Here is a 14,774-nt window from a genome sequence, read left to right on the forward strand (position 1 = left end):
TTATCTCACTGCTGTTGCCTAGGGCTACAGACAAAATGAAGTAAAAAAATTCACATGCAGAGTATTAGGTGCTTATGAAAGATCCAGCAGCGCTGTTGCCTAGTGATTCAGCGAGGAATCAGCACAGGCCAATGAGGTGTTTGGGTACTGAATAACATCCCCAATGACTGCTTTACATCTCCTGTAATTCTGTCATACACCCCCATGATTTCCCAGTGGTGAGAATCACTTTCAAGGGAACCTGTCAGGAAAAAAAAAAATTAAACAAATAAACACATCACATACAGCAAGATTACTATTTTTGCTTTTCCCTTTGGATGTTGATACTGCTCTAGATTACATGTCTATCCAATATGAAATGTTCTTAATTTCTATTAATATTCAATTATTGCTACAATTCTGATAAAAATACTGTAACAATTTAAACTAACCTTTAGTTTTCAAATTGCAAATACATGTTACTGAATTGCAAAGAATACATTAAAGCAAAATTCATCTTATGCTTTTAAAAGAGCTACAAATGATGATTTTTACGTTTATCATCAGCAACTTTGGCAGCAATGCATAAAGATATTAGGGGTTTTTTAACCCCCATTTTCAAATTCTGGGGTATTTTTATTGTTGCTTTGGTTTAATTTCAGTTTGTTTTGCAGTTCCTGATGCTCTTGTACACAGTAGCTTTGTTGACATGAAAGCTGCCTCATTAGCATGGACTATATTTCGGGAAAAAAAAGCTACTTCAAAGATAAAGTGTCCTTTACCTCAAAGAAGAAAAAGAGATCTCTCCCCATTAAGACTATATGTGTGCTCTACTTTAGTGACATTTTGTCTCCATATTAAAAAAAAAATATTCATATTAACCAAGCACATAAGACGTATTTAGCTGAAGTAAGTCTGCTGACGGAGAGCAGGAGCATTTCACAAAAATCTTTTCATCTTCAACATCTCTAATCCTAAAAGACATTTTCCTACTGTATAGAAGGGTAAACAACATGAACAAAAAAAGACTTTTTTTTAAGATCACTCTCAATTTCTTCTCTGAGATCAAACTTTGTTTTCTATCTGCCCTCTGTCATTGATCTCTTTTTGAGGCTTCAGAGGAAGGTGAAGTATCTTCATGATGGATGTAGTCTAATGTGCTGCATGAACAAAAGTATGTCAGGACTCGTACAGTAATTTGATTAGGAAAAGGAGACCAAACAAGGGTAATGAAATGATCTCCAAATACTTCTCCTGCCTACTAAAAAGTCCTAATCTTTGAAAGCCCCAGAGAACTACTTATTGTCCAAGAATGTGTTTCTTTTTGCCTATTAAAGCATAGTTGGTGTATAATGGAGAATTACTGTTCTCATGGGAATGGCACATTGAATCCATCTGTTTAATGCATTGAAGTGGATTTGTCAGTGAGTGACAGTAAAACACCTTAGACAGACGTGAATAACAAGGTATGTCCCATTTGTCCACAGGACATTGAAACGTTCTGCCACTTCATGGTTGGTCTGAAAAATGTAACACTATAATGATATTCTACCTCTGTAACTATGAACACTCTCGGTAACCATGTAAACATTTGTCTTTCTTAGAAACCTAGTACAGTGCTCATATTTATTTTATGACCAGGACTGCCTCAGACAAAGTATGAATGTTGTTACCTCTGAAAAAGTCTCCTATAACTATTCATGAAGGACTACAGTGTTGCTATTCACTTTATATGCCACCAATATTACCATATTTGATTATTTTTAAGAACCTTATAGCAGCATGAATGCCAGGTATCTAATACAGTAATTAAAAAAATAATGTAATATACCTTGAAAACCACTCTGGCTTTTTTTTTTCCCTTGCCCCAAGGAATTTGTAACAAAAGAAGAAAGGCAAACACAGGTCTACAATGTAAGCAACCTACAGAAATGCAGTTTACAAAGCTCAGGAGTATTGAAGGTGCAAGAAATTTATAATCCCAGTGTGGCCAAAAGGTCTCACTGGACCATATTTAGTAAACAGGAAAGTAAAATCTTACAAGGGTTAAGTTAACAGTGAGAGAGGAAATCAGTATGAGAGGCAGAGTGATTTAGATCTTGGATACCCTTCATTATCCTTTCTCAATTTTTGTGGGAAGGATGGGCTCCCTAAGGACCCATAAAGGGTCTTGTAGCTGCAACACTTCCAGAAAAAGCCTCACAAAGTGGCTGGAATGCTGCAATAGATATAGAAGATCTGAAGGAAGAAATACAAGACAAATTATCAAGTAGTTTTCTTTTTCAACTGCTTCCATTAGTGCAAGTCTGTATGTTGCAACCCTTTCTGAAATAGTTAGAATAAAGCTGTTTCTGTCCCTGAATCATGTTGAGTATTACTGCTGAGTGAGTGACCTGGCAACACCAAGTACTCCATTTGTCAGGGAACTGGAAACCCTTGGGCTGTTGCTCACTGAAGTTTAGGGATTCCCGGGAGCTTTAGTCTTTTAACAAGCAACCAAAGCTGAGCAGGAGGTTACAGTGATGGGTATCAGTTTTGTAGAGAGAAGAACATAATTCTCTTGTAACGTAATTGCATTTAGGTCCAATGCATAGCTGTGTAGTTATCTACTCACTTTTTACAGATGTTGGTCTGGTAGATGATATCCTCTACCTGTAGCAATGACCAGCGATTTTGTCTGCTTTGTGTGTTAGGCATCCACACAGAAATGTTAAATAGACCCATTTTCTAAGTGAAAATTACTGAAGAAAGATCTTTTGCAATATTTTCTCAGCAGTAACGAATGCCTGGCACATCTAGAAAGCCTATTAAAGGGACAGATTTCTCACTCTACCACAACCCAACAGAAGTTTCATGGCAATGAATGAAATAGATTTTTAAATTACCATATGCATTGCTACGGCAATCTCACTTTCCAAAAGGGAGTATAGTTTCTTTCAGTTATTTTCCTTTGGAGCTTTTATAGTAATTTGAAAAAGAAATTACCACAAATATGAAAATGAAACAATTGAAGTGAAAAGCAAAATAGTTGTTTCTAGATTCATAATATGATGATGACGTACAAAGCTGAGTATGCCTGAGAAAGAAATGGAAATTCAAAATTGTCTTTACCTTCAGTGGCACTTCCAAGGCTGTGGTTTGCTGCAGGGACTCCATTGTTCTTTTTACTAGTGCTGTAAGGTAAATTTGAAAACCTATAGCTTTATTTTCCATGTTAGAATTGCTATATATATACATATATATTAAAAATTCGGGTTTTATATTCTGTTATATAATAGCAGCATTTCTGCATTAAAGTTACCATTACATGTAATTACAATTACAACATTTTCAGATTATTTTAAAGTGATATTTTATCTCTTGTAAACAGTTTAATTTTTTTAAAATTGAATTTTAGGGTAAAATTTGCAGAATTATTTAATTTATGTATCCCATATATAAAGAAGTACAGCACTACTACATTTCATATAAAGGTATATAGAGCATGTGTGAGTGCTCAGTTTTCAACTTCACTACTCATAACTATCTGTTTGATGACAGTTTACATATTTTAATTTTCTTGTGCAGCCATAAAACTCACTTTAAAAAAGAAGCTAGAAAAAAAGCCCACAAGAATCTGAACTTTTAAAAATATTTTACTCTTCAAAGTAAAAAATCAGAGCCAAATTCTTTTAAAAATCATCCCTGTGGGACAGTGGAGCTATCAGGACTCTAAACAATTCAACTTCAGTATAATTCATGTAACTTAACAACTCATCATGCCACAACACTATGCTCACTATTACTGTGCAAATGCATCTATAATTATTCCAAATCAATCATTTGGGATCAGATTTGTCATCACTGGTCCTGCTAATTATTGTTTTGCTTGACAAAGATTGTTGCTTCAACACATACTGTTCTAATAAAAATCAAAGAGAGATTCAATGGATCAACAGCTTTTAAAAAGGAAGACATTTTTGGCTAGTGAAAGTGAAGCAGGAATACCAGGTGGGCCAAGAACCTGCACTGCTCTGACAGGATGGATGACTAAATAATGAATGTTGTCTTGTGCCTCACAGACCTGAGAAAGAGCAGGGTCTGTGATATGAGCTGGTAACTGCTAGAGTGAAACCCACATGATTACTGAGCAGCTTCCTTTGAAGTTACCCCTCACTGCACATCACAGTTCTTTGGCAGCTGAGGTTAGAGGCAAAAGAGCAACAAGAACTCTAAGAAGCTGTGGATGTTGTTGCTCTGGCTGCCAAAACCTTTTCTAATGATGCCAGCAATGAAGAGCAGTCTGTAATGTTTTGTGTCATGTCACTGACACTGAGGCTGGACTGATAATGATGATGAGGATAACCAGCTTCTGCCTGAACAGTGCTCAGACCGTGCTTGCTCACTCAGATCTCTGTGCTAATGAGCTGTCATAAGCTTTTCCACAAAGTCCAAATTATGCAGTAACTCAGAATATCAGCAGATCAAGTGCCAAAGCAGAGGAAACCAAGACATTTGTTGACACATCTGTGTACAGCTACACCTGTAGATTTGGTTTATGCTAGATTTGAGGTAGTTCATGGTCCAGTGTGGGACAGAGCAACATTTTTGGAGCACGGAATCAAACATTGCAATCCACAGATTGTGAAAGGAGAAGTGCTGGCCTAAATAATTACTCATTTGTGATCCAGTCCAAGTCAACATGGCTATTAATAGAGGAGTGTTGGACAGACTCTGCCTTGAGAAGCCCACTCCGAATTTCAACAAGCTGTCAGGTCCAGGAGGTCAGCAATGCAGCAGATGCTGGGGCATCCCAACCAGGTGGGATGTCTTCAGAAGGCTCAGTGTGTTACCAGTCAGTCCTGGGTAAACATTTTTTCCAAGCTATGACTGCACAAAACTTTTGAGAGGATAACACCTGAATTCTGCACTTCTCATGCAGAATCACCCAGCTCTGGTGTTCCACCAGACACTTAAGAAGGGCACTCTTAAGTCTGTGCAGCAATAGAGCATTTGGGCAATGAGAGGAATAGATCTTCTTGACAAAATGAGTTCCAACAGACAGTAAAAGATGGAGCATGAGTCAGCAGCACCACTTCTGGGCTGAAATATGTGAGTGATATGACAAAGGCTGCTGCCCACCTATGCATTGAGTTATACCTGCTTTCCCCAACTTCTCTAGACCTCTGAATTTGACTAGTTCTGTCCCATTTAGCTGTTATCCCCAAAAGCAGATTTGTGATGGCAGCAATGACTGCAACAGCTTTTTCTGTTGGTTCACACACTTTTCGCTCTAAGGCATCTGGCACAATCAGAATTCTGTTGTATTATTAAATACTCTTAATTTTAAAATGCACAGATTAAAGTGGCCACATCAGTGAACAAACCAAATGGTTCCTCATTCACTTTGACAACCATTAAAAACCTCTCCATGGGTTTGCTTCATTTTATTCTTTCCTTTTTTTTTTTGTCAGTTCAGCTCCCTGTTTTCTTTCTCATGTCACACTGACTTCTCTATCCAGAGTTTAGTAAAGCCATTGATTTCAAGCAATCTGAAGTTGTTGTGCCTGCATTTCAGCCTTTTGAAACCACTCCTTTGTAAATATCAAGAAAAAGCAGCCGGACTGCCATTCCTGTTCAGTGGTCTGCTAAGACTGTAAACAGTGAAGAAGGAAGCATTTAAACTACATTACAATCTTTGCACAAAAATAAATAGGTGTAGTACCTGAATACATTTAGGCTGGAAATTTAAAGTTCTAGATTTTGGAGAGACAAAATTCTGGAACAGTCCTTAGTGGGAGTAATTTCTCATATGAAGATGATAATTTATAAGAGAGACCATATGGCATGGGGGTATGTAATCACAGGAGAGGTCCCCTTTAGTCCTATGTACATAATATCCGATTCTCCCACTACTTCCTCAAATCTCCTTGAAAATTTTCCCTTTTCTCAAGGCTCAGAATAAATAATCAGACATACACAACTATATCATCTTTATCTCATATACATTTTAGAGTGTAGTCACTAAAAAAACAGACCCACAGTGTTTAAATAGTTCTGTCTCTACCACTCTTAATTTTTTGCTTCTTTTTTAAGATTTAGACTGGAGACTTTGGGGAGATAATGATTTTTTCTGTTCAGTCAAGAATCTAGTATATCTGGGGCACATAAATTATTAATTTTAAAATGTTCCTTTACAGCCAGCCATGTACTGCAATGGCATCTGTAAAACGCTGCTCTCCCAATCTCTGCAAGTTATCTCCCAAATCCCATAGTCAGCAATTAGGAGAGTTGTTGATTATACTCATCTTGAAATGCTTTGTAAGTGCTAAGTACACACACTAAAATATCATGTATAAGAAAAATGGTGACAGTGAAGTTAAAAGACTATAGAGGAACTGAAATTTTAACATAGGTTTTAAGATATATTAGATTTTCTTGATACTGACCAGAATAAATATGCTTATTGAAAGTGCTGTGAATAGGAACAAAGATAAGACATGCATGCCTGCTGTGGAACAAAAGCTTATTTGTCCCTATCGAACTGAAGACATTTTTCAAGTCCACTCACCTATGAAATTATGACTCTAGAAACATGTCAAAGCTGGCCAGACATATGATCTATGGAACAGGGATTTTTGCAAATTGAAAGCTATCTAGAGGCATCTTTCGTTTACGCACCAGTGTTTTTCAAGTTAGAAAATGGCAGCTCAGAGGACAGAAAATGTCACTAACTTGTGATGACCAGTTCATTCTTTTGTTCTTCTGTTACAGCAGTCCCCTTTTGAACATGTGTACATTTTTATGCAGCTGCCTCAGTACCCAGTAAGCATAAAATTGTAGCAGAATAAAGTGAAGTTTCATGTAATTTGTATGTGAGCCAAAAATCTGTATTGGCAGATGTTAAAAAAAAAGTCGAAGATACTGCTCTTTAGGTAGCAAGTGATCTTAATACAAACATAAATAGGCTTAATTTATATATTTATTTTATTTTATTTTTGACTGGTCATTTCAGTGTTCTTAAATTTAAGGTAAGTACTTCAGCTGAAATACTTTATACCTGATAAAATATTAGAAAAATTGCTTCAAACTCTACATTGTACATGTACCAAAAATAGGAACAGATGCAGAAATTCTTTAATTCTATCAATACTGTATAATTATAAATGAATTCTAAAAAAAAAACACCTTTAAATTACTCTAATGCACTATGATATTGAACAAAAAGCACTGGAATACATATATTTCTACAAAAAGATGTTATTTCAAGTACCAAGTGTCTTTCATTTGATTATCACTAATGGATGCAATCAAGCAGACAGGCATGGAAGAATCCACAGTAATTGCTACTGGCAAAGTTCACCTTTCAAACCCATCAGCTATTTATTGCACACACATTAGAAGCCAGATTTTACAGTTGTAACTACAGGTATCCCTGTACTGTAAAAAAAAAAATTATTTTGCTTTTCTTCACCATGAAGTGTATTCCCCCTTTTAGTTGTAATGCATTCAGCATAATCCAAGGGTTTGTATTTCAAACACAGCATGGAGCACCAGTGTGAGAAACAGTCCCTACAAAATGAAAAATTGGATTCTGCCACTCCTAAATACTCTTCCAGAGTCTCTACACAAACTCATGGTCTGATTTGGGGACAGACTGTCTACCTGATTACACAGACTTCAGGATGCAGAGATGCTGAGCCTTCTCAGATTCAAGAACCCAGGTTTTGGCATTCCCACAATATCATCTGCCTTTCTGCTTCCTGGGCTGCTGGAGTGCTCAAGATGTGAGGAAGCCAGACAGGCAAGCTGGCCAGAAACCAGGGAGATTATTGATGGTAAAGCTGAGAGTCTTCTGCCCAAGCCAAACGAATTTCTGCCAAATGTTTTGATTTGAATGTCCCAAGCACGCTCTAATAGGAAATTAGGATTTTAAAAAGCTCTTTTGCTGTCATGTTCTTGCCCTAAACAGAGAATTGAGGGAAATAATATGCCATATCTTTGATGAAAATTGCACCATTCAGAGTAGTATGTGCTTCATTGTATTTCAAAGTATGTCAAAGCTTGGGCAGTAAAAACCTTGTTATAAATAAATGATGTTCTGCCTTGTCCATTTAGAGTGAACCATATGTGTACTATAAAACTGTGGGTGATGGATTCTTTTTGAAGAAGGTATTCTTCCAAAATAGATAAGACCTTGTGATGACCCACCTCATGCAGTACTTTGTGCAGAAGTAGATCTAGAAAAAAAAGAGCATTTCTTTGCTTCTTGTTTATTAGATTAAAAAGATTCCAAATCATCTGTGCACTATTAGATGTACTAAAAATGGGATTTCTGTATATTCAAAAGTCCTGAAAATTCTTAATGGAGCATATGAAATCCTAAGCAAGACTAAAGAAAGTGCCAGTATTATGATTCCTTGTAGCAATTTTCAGCTGGCATTCAGGAGAGTCTTAGAAGCAAAAGGACATTTTAATGTTGTCAAGCAATTCAAGAGACTCTTTCATCAAGGAAATGCTGCTAAGAGGGCTTATTTCTTAAACTATCATCTAATGAAATAATACTATTTACCTTTATGTTCTTCATTTATAAATCTTAAAAATATTTTAAGTTTCATGTCCATTCTACAAACAAGAAAAAGGAGACATATATTTGTTGTTGCTTTCCTGAAAAAGTAGATCAGAAACATGACTGGAATCAGAATGAAAAAATGCTGAATAGTAGGCCAGCACTTCTTGGATCACATTAAATGCAGTAGAATAACACAGCACTGAAGTGTAATCCATTAAAACCCTCAAACACTGCTCTTTAGCTTCAAGTCCACGTCTTTCCCTTTACTGAGCTTTGTAACTGTACAACTGAGATTTCTCTCTGGATCATTAAACTGCAGGCTGGAAACTGCAAGTCAGCAGATTCTGTAATTTAAAGTTTCTGAATGGACAAAAGCTCATTAGATATGTAAAGACAAAGCTGACAGCTAAAGAATATTGGCAAATAAAAGTAAGAAGAGTAGGGATTTTTAAAAAGGGTGAAAGAACTTTAGGTAAAGAGATGAAAACCATTTTTGGACTTTCAAAGCCTTAAGTGAATTAGGAGCACACGTCCTACTGATAATTCTTTGGTTTAACACTCTGATACCAAATATGTTACCTCACTAGGTATTTCAGCTCCAGAAATAATTGGAAAAGATTAGGAGAAAAGAGTGTTCCTATTTAGTTTCATCTGAAAGGAATCTAGGTCAACTGTTCTCAGGCTGCTCTGTGATGTGAACTGAAACCATTCTCACCATGGTCTGGGACAATAGGGAGATCTGCTTCAGCAGTACTTCTGACTGGAAGTGAGATGCCAGTGCGGATGCACCCTTTTTTCTGCCTATTCAGATCAAATGAAATCCTCACTAATGACTGAAGAATCGCCAGCTTTGGACCCTTTTAAGACACCTTAGATTTGTTCTTCTACCAGCAGCAGGACTATTTGCAAAATACAGTCAGGCAAGTTGAAAGGAACCTTTGGAGGTTTCCTGGTCCAGCCCTGCTGCTCAGAGGGGCCACCTCAAGCTGGTTGCCCAGGACCTTGTCCAGATGGCTTTTTTACATCTCCAAGGGTGGAGACTCCACAACCTCTCAGGGGAACTTGTGCCAGTGCTCAGTCACCCTCAGAGTAAAACAGTGTTCCCTGATCTTCAGAAGGAACCTTTTCTGTTTCAGTTTGTTCCCATTGCCTCTGGTCCTGTCACCGGGCACCACCACTTCCTCTATGCCCACTCCCTTAGGATATATACATTAGTAGGATCCCCTGAGCCTTCTCTTCCCAGGTCTCTCAGCCTGCCTTCTCTGAACAGATGCTTCAGTTCCTTCATCATCTTTGTCACTCTTTGTTGCATTTGCTTCAGTCTTCTGCTGGGGAGATGAACCAGAACCAGATGCTGTACTCCAAGTAAGGCTCTCCCAGTGATGAATAAAGAGGAAGGAAATAAATGTCTCAGACTGGCCTTTGTGTTAAGAATAAGACAAGTTATCACGCTTCTGTTCTGATGGGAGCATATCCGAAAGTTCATGTAATGCAGAATTTTCTCTTTTTTCTTTGACTCTTACGGCAAAATAGAGACAAATTGAAAACTTAATCTTCAATCAGCAGAATGAAACAAACTTCCATCTTGAACACTCAAGTTTGGCAGCCTGTGCTGAGTGCAATGACAATTTTCAAGGTATCTCAGACCTCTAGACTGCCCAGGTCCATTTTCTAAAGGTCATCTTAGCAACTTCAATTATAGGGTGATAAGTTTGAAGCACAACAAGGAATTTACAGGTATGTTTGTTCTGCACCCTGCAGCTGGATGTGGAGATCAGCAAACTAATTACTGTGCAGTGCGTACTCTAAATTTGAGTATTTGAACTGCACTCTTTTTGCATTTTCAGAAAGAAGCCTCCAGTCATCATGTTTCCATAGTGGGATAATGCATTACCATTATTCATATGATAGCTAGAGGTTTTTTCTGTTATACTTGAAAAGTACTGATTCTTCTGAATTTGCTACAAATTCAGACTAGTAATGGAGATCTGAATTTTACCCAATGAGAGCAGAATCTATGATTTTCTATATGTATAATCAACCATGAATTATTTTTATCTTTTGAGTATAATATTAGCTCTATACTTTATGCAAATTGATGCAAAATAAGATAATAAAAATCTTTCTATGCTGTCCTACAGATGTCATTCAATACACTACACTTCCTAACTCTGAAACTATGTCACTTTTAGACGTTGCCTTCTCTGAACAGATATTGCAATCTCCAATAAATTGTATAATGTTTTTTTAAATTTTAAATCAGATTTTAACTCCTGTATTTAGAGGTCAAATGTTAACTTATTAATTCATTACTATGCCCTGAATATATTGAGCTGAAATATTTCCCAGGTAGTTTGTTTAGATTAGATAGAGTTTTAATGTTCTCATTTTGAAGTAATACTCACAAGAGGGATCAATGATGAAATGAGACTAATATAGCAAATTGCACTGCTCAAATGAATGCAGCATGGGAAGGTGAAATTAATTTTTTATTAAATGCTTGTGCTATAATGGAAGATATTTCTTGCATTTGTTAATTTAAAATATTTGTGACATTATGCTAATTGGTTTAGCCAAACGTATTGTTGAGCTTAAAACTAGACCAAAGTTTGTAAATAAACACTTGGTGCCTTCAGGAATAAATCCACTACTTACTGGAGAAGAGACCCAACAGTCTTCTTTGTGCTCTCACTTGCTAAATTTGTACCAGATGCTGAGACAAACTCTGGCTTAGGGAAAAATGTCTGGAAGTAAGCCAGATGAAAGGATAGAAATATAGAACTTTTACTAACCTTAGCCTTGAGAGTGCCATCGTAAAAGTTTATTAATATAAAAAAGCAGTAAACTAACTTAGAAATTACAGTACGGTATAATCTTACAAGAAGCATTAAATACTTCTTTATGTAACAGCCCCTAATCTAAAATACTTTAAACTGGTTTATTTTCTTCTAAAACCTTGGAGGAAATATTACTTACTTTTACAGGATTCACACAGTGGATGATGAAATCGTGATAAAAAAACTAAATAAAAACAGCCATGGTAATGAATTCCAAATGAGTATATCACATTTTATCTACGTAAGAGCCAGTGGAGGAAAACATTCAGAAAAATCTGCTTAGTATACTTTTTCTTAATTGTGAGAATCAATGTGCTTCTTATTGCTTCATTAGTTCTTTATTCTCTGAGAAATCACAGGATATAGAGAGTAAAAATGTGTGGAAGGAAAAGAGCAAGAGAGATTGTATTTACCTGAGAATTCCTGGATTTGAGAATCTTCTACTTCAAACAACAGTTCATCATGGATCTGGGCAATTAACCTGAAAAATTTCAGAGACATCAGATAACATATGCAAAAAAATTTTAACTATGCTTTCCATTAATGGATAAGTTAAAGTGAAAATAAACATCCAAATAAAATTAAAAAATCATTAATGGACTTAATGGCACTTCCCTCTATTCTGGAAACACGAGGGCCATGGTTGCAAACCCAAATTGTGCTTGCCAGCTTATAAATGTCATTCAGGAATTTGATGACATGACAAGGTATTACTTAAAACCAACATAATTTGCAGTAAAAATGCAAGAAATTATTGAGACAGATTATGTTTTGTTAATATAGCTTGGTTTTTTGAACTGGATATAAAGAAGAAATTCTTCCTCATGAGGGTGGTGAGGCACTAGAACTGGTTGCTCAGAGAAGTTGTGGATGCCCCATCCTTGGCAATGTTCAAAGCCAGGTTGGATGGGGCTTGGAGCAACCTGGTCTAGTGGAAGGTGTCCCTGCCCATAGCAGGGGGTTGAACAAGGTGGTCTTTATGGTCCCTTACAACCCAAACCATTGTGTGTTTCCATGATTTAAATTAGATGTCACTTGTAGACTTTTCTTAATACCTTTTCTTAATAATAGCAGTTATTTGAGTAAATAATTCTTTACAAATGGCTGAAACATCAATATGGTTATGACTTACAACTTTTCACAGCTTCTTAAGATAGTTTCACGCAGCCTTAAATTACAATGTGACATTGACTAACAGTGTGGTGAGCTCTAATAATAGATCTTAAATTATTAGTCACTTACAACACAGTCAGAAGCAGAGTGAAAAAGATTAACATATTTCTAATAGGAAATTAGGACACAGGACACAAAAAAGAAAGAGATGAAAAGACCAGGATCATCTGTAGCGGTTACATGAAAAGTTGTAATTTCTAATTCAAGTAAATTAATTAAAGCAAGAGTGTCCTCCTAACCATTGAAATGATGTGCAAAAGGTAAAAATCAGAACAGTGAATATTAAAGATGAATAAACAGTCAATCAATGGAGTAAGAAAATAATTGCATTTATTAAACCAGTGCAATAAAAACAATGATACACTGATTATTGTTTGTTCTAGAGCAGTGTCTCATGCCTTCAGCCAGGATTAGAGCATCATATACTCTGAGTATTTGGTAAGGAAAAGTCCTTTCTTAGAAGAACTTACAACATACATAAAACCATCATAAATTTATCAGGATTTAGGAATGAAAGAATAGGATTTTCAAAACCTCTCATCACTGTAACAACTGATCACCTCACCTCCATGCTAAAAGTAAAACAGGAGGAGCAGGGTTGGACCAGAATTAAGTGCTACCTTATGTGTGTCCAAAAACCTCTGGAAGCAATGTAAATTAATTTTCTCTCTCGACAGCAAAATAGACCTGATACAACTGTACGTGCTCCAGTTCACCTACTGAATGCAGCCCAGCTCCTTTAGCTTAGCTCTCCATCATGGAGAGCTAAAGGACCCTGTTTCTCAATCATGTCCTGAACAGCACGGCCCATCAGCCCACTCGCATTGCCAGGACCTGCACGGAGCTGCAGAATTACATCTGCCCCACCTTACACATCTAATGATTAATCTGAAGTTCAGGACCATGTTCTGTCTGCTAAATACAGAACTAGAAGTTGGCATTGCTGGCTCTCTGTCTAGCTCTGCTGCTCTCCTAACCAATGCCTTCAGTTAGAAAATATTTCTGAGATCTAAGAAATGGGTATTTCTAATACACTTCTATTTTCAAATGATAGAATTACAAAAGATTTAATTAACACTAAACATGATTTCCTAGACTGACGCCAAGAAGTGAAATAGTACACCCTATTTCCTCCTTAATGTTAATCAAAAAAGATAGATTTTTTGATGATGTTTTATCTCTTTTTCTTACACATTTCACAGCAAATAATCAGTTTTGGTTTTACATTTCAAGGCCACCTGTATTTTTTCAGGCTTGCTTAAGTAATAACACTTGCATGCAATATGCTGTTCCACAGAAGGAAGCATTCAATTTGACATCAATAAAGATGAAAGAAAAAATCAAAGCAATTTGTACATTCAGAATTTACAGCTTTCACCATCCCCCTGCATGCACCCACCCAGCCATTGCATACTCTGAGTGAAACAACTTTGAAAAAGCCCCTATACTTTTGCTTAAGAGCTTAATTGAATCCTCTTCACTTTGAAGGAATGCTGCAATAGCAAGCTCCTCTCATCTTGTGCTAAAAGGTATGGCCAACTGGATTAGAAACTGCAAACCAGGCAGAGACTAGTGTATTTTTAATTCTACAGATGATAAGAATGCCTTTGATTTAGAAACTAGTATTTTATTAACTGTGTTCTTGCCTGACCTAAAATTAGGCATCATTTTTGATGAGTACACATATGATTGCCTTTACTGAGAAACACGACTTGCCTCTCAGCATGCCAGTGGTGTGGAACTAGAAACATGCTACAGCCTGGCCCTTCAAATGCAGAAATATTCCTGTGACTGTCAGTCTGAACATGGCTTTTGATGCCACTTTAGTATGGACAGCAAACAATAGCCATCTTAAACTATTATGCTGCACAATAGAATTTTAAAAATAAAATATATTTCATTTTCTTAACATTACACTGATCATTCTTCCAGTTTCCTATAAAGCAACACAGAGACTGAATTCTCAGGCCTCCAATGGATCCACCCAGCTATTACTACTATATAATAATCATATTAATGAATTATATATGCCAAAACTAATTAAACTGTTCTCAAAAGATTTTTTTCATAGTATTCTATTTATGAAGCCATATTGTTAGAGCATGCTTTTCCCTAGGCCAGTTGTCTAATAAAAGAACTAATGAGGATTTTGTTTGTTACTGAAAATCAATATATTTCAGGTCTGGGCTCCTCTGTTCTAAAGTGCAGAATTGCAAGGTTTTCCATTACTAATT

The 14,774-nt window shown here is 36.4% G+C and overlaps 1 protein-coding gene across 1 annotated transcript in view; it reads right to left on the reverse strand.

Moving 5' to 3' along the window:
• Window positions 1-24: 24 nt before the first annotated feature.
• POLN (DNA polymerase nu) overlaps window positions 25-14,774 on the reverse strand; it is an 88,166-nt gene continuing 73,416 nt past the window's right edge. The window contains exons 21-23 of the mRNA XM_083862359.1: window positions 11,781-11,848; window positions 3,091-3,152; window positions 25-241 (exon numbers count right to left, since the gene is read on the reverse strand). Of these exons, the coding sequence (XP_083718485.1) occupies window positions 173-241; window positions 3,091-3,152; window positions 11,781-11,848 (199 nt within the window). The 3' untranslated portion in view covers window positions 25-172. The remainder of the gene's footprint in view (window positions 242-3,090; window positions 3,153-11,780; window positions 11,849-14,774) is intronic.

The sequence above is a fragment of the Zosterops lateralis genome (genome assembly GCF_965231275.1).
Source record: "Zosterops lateralis genome assembly, chromosome: 5".
Taxonomy (NCBI): Eukaryota; Metazoa; Chordata; class Aves; order Passeriformes; family Zosteropidae; genus Zosterops; species Zosterops lateralis.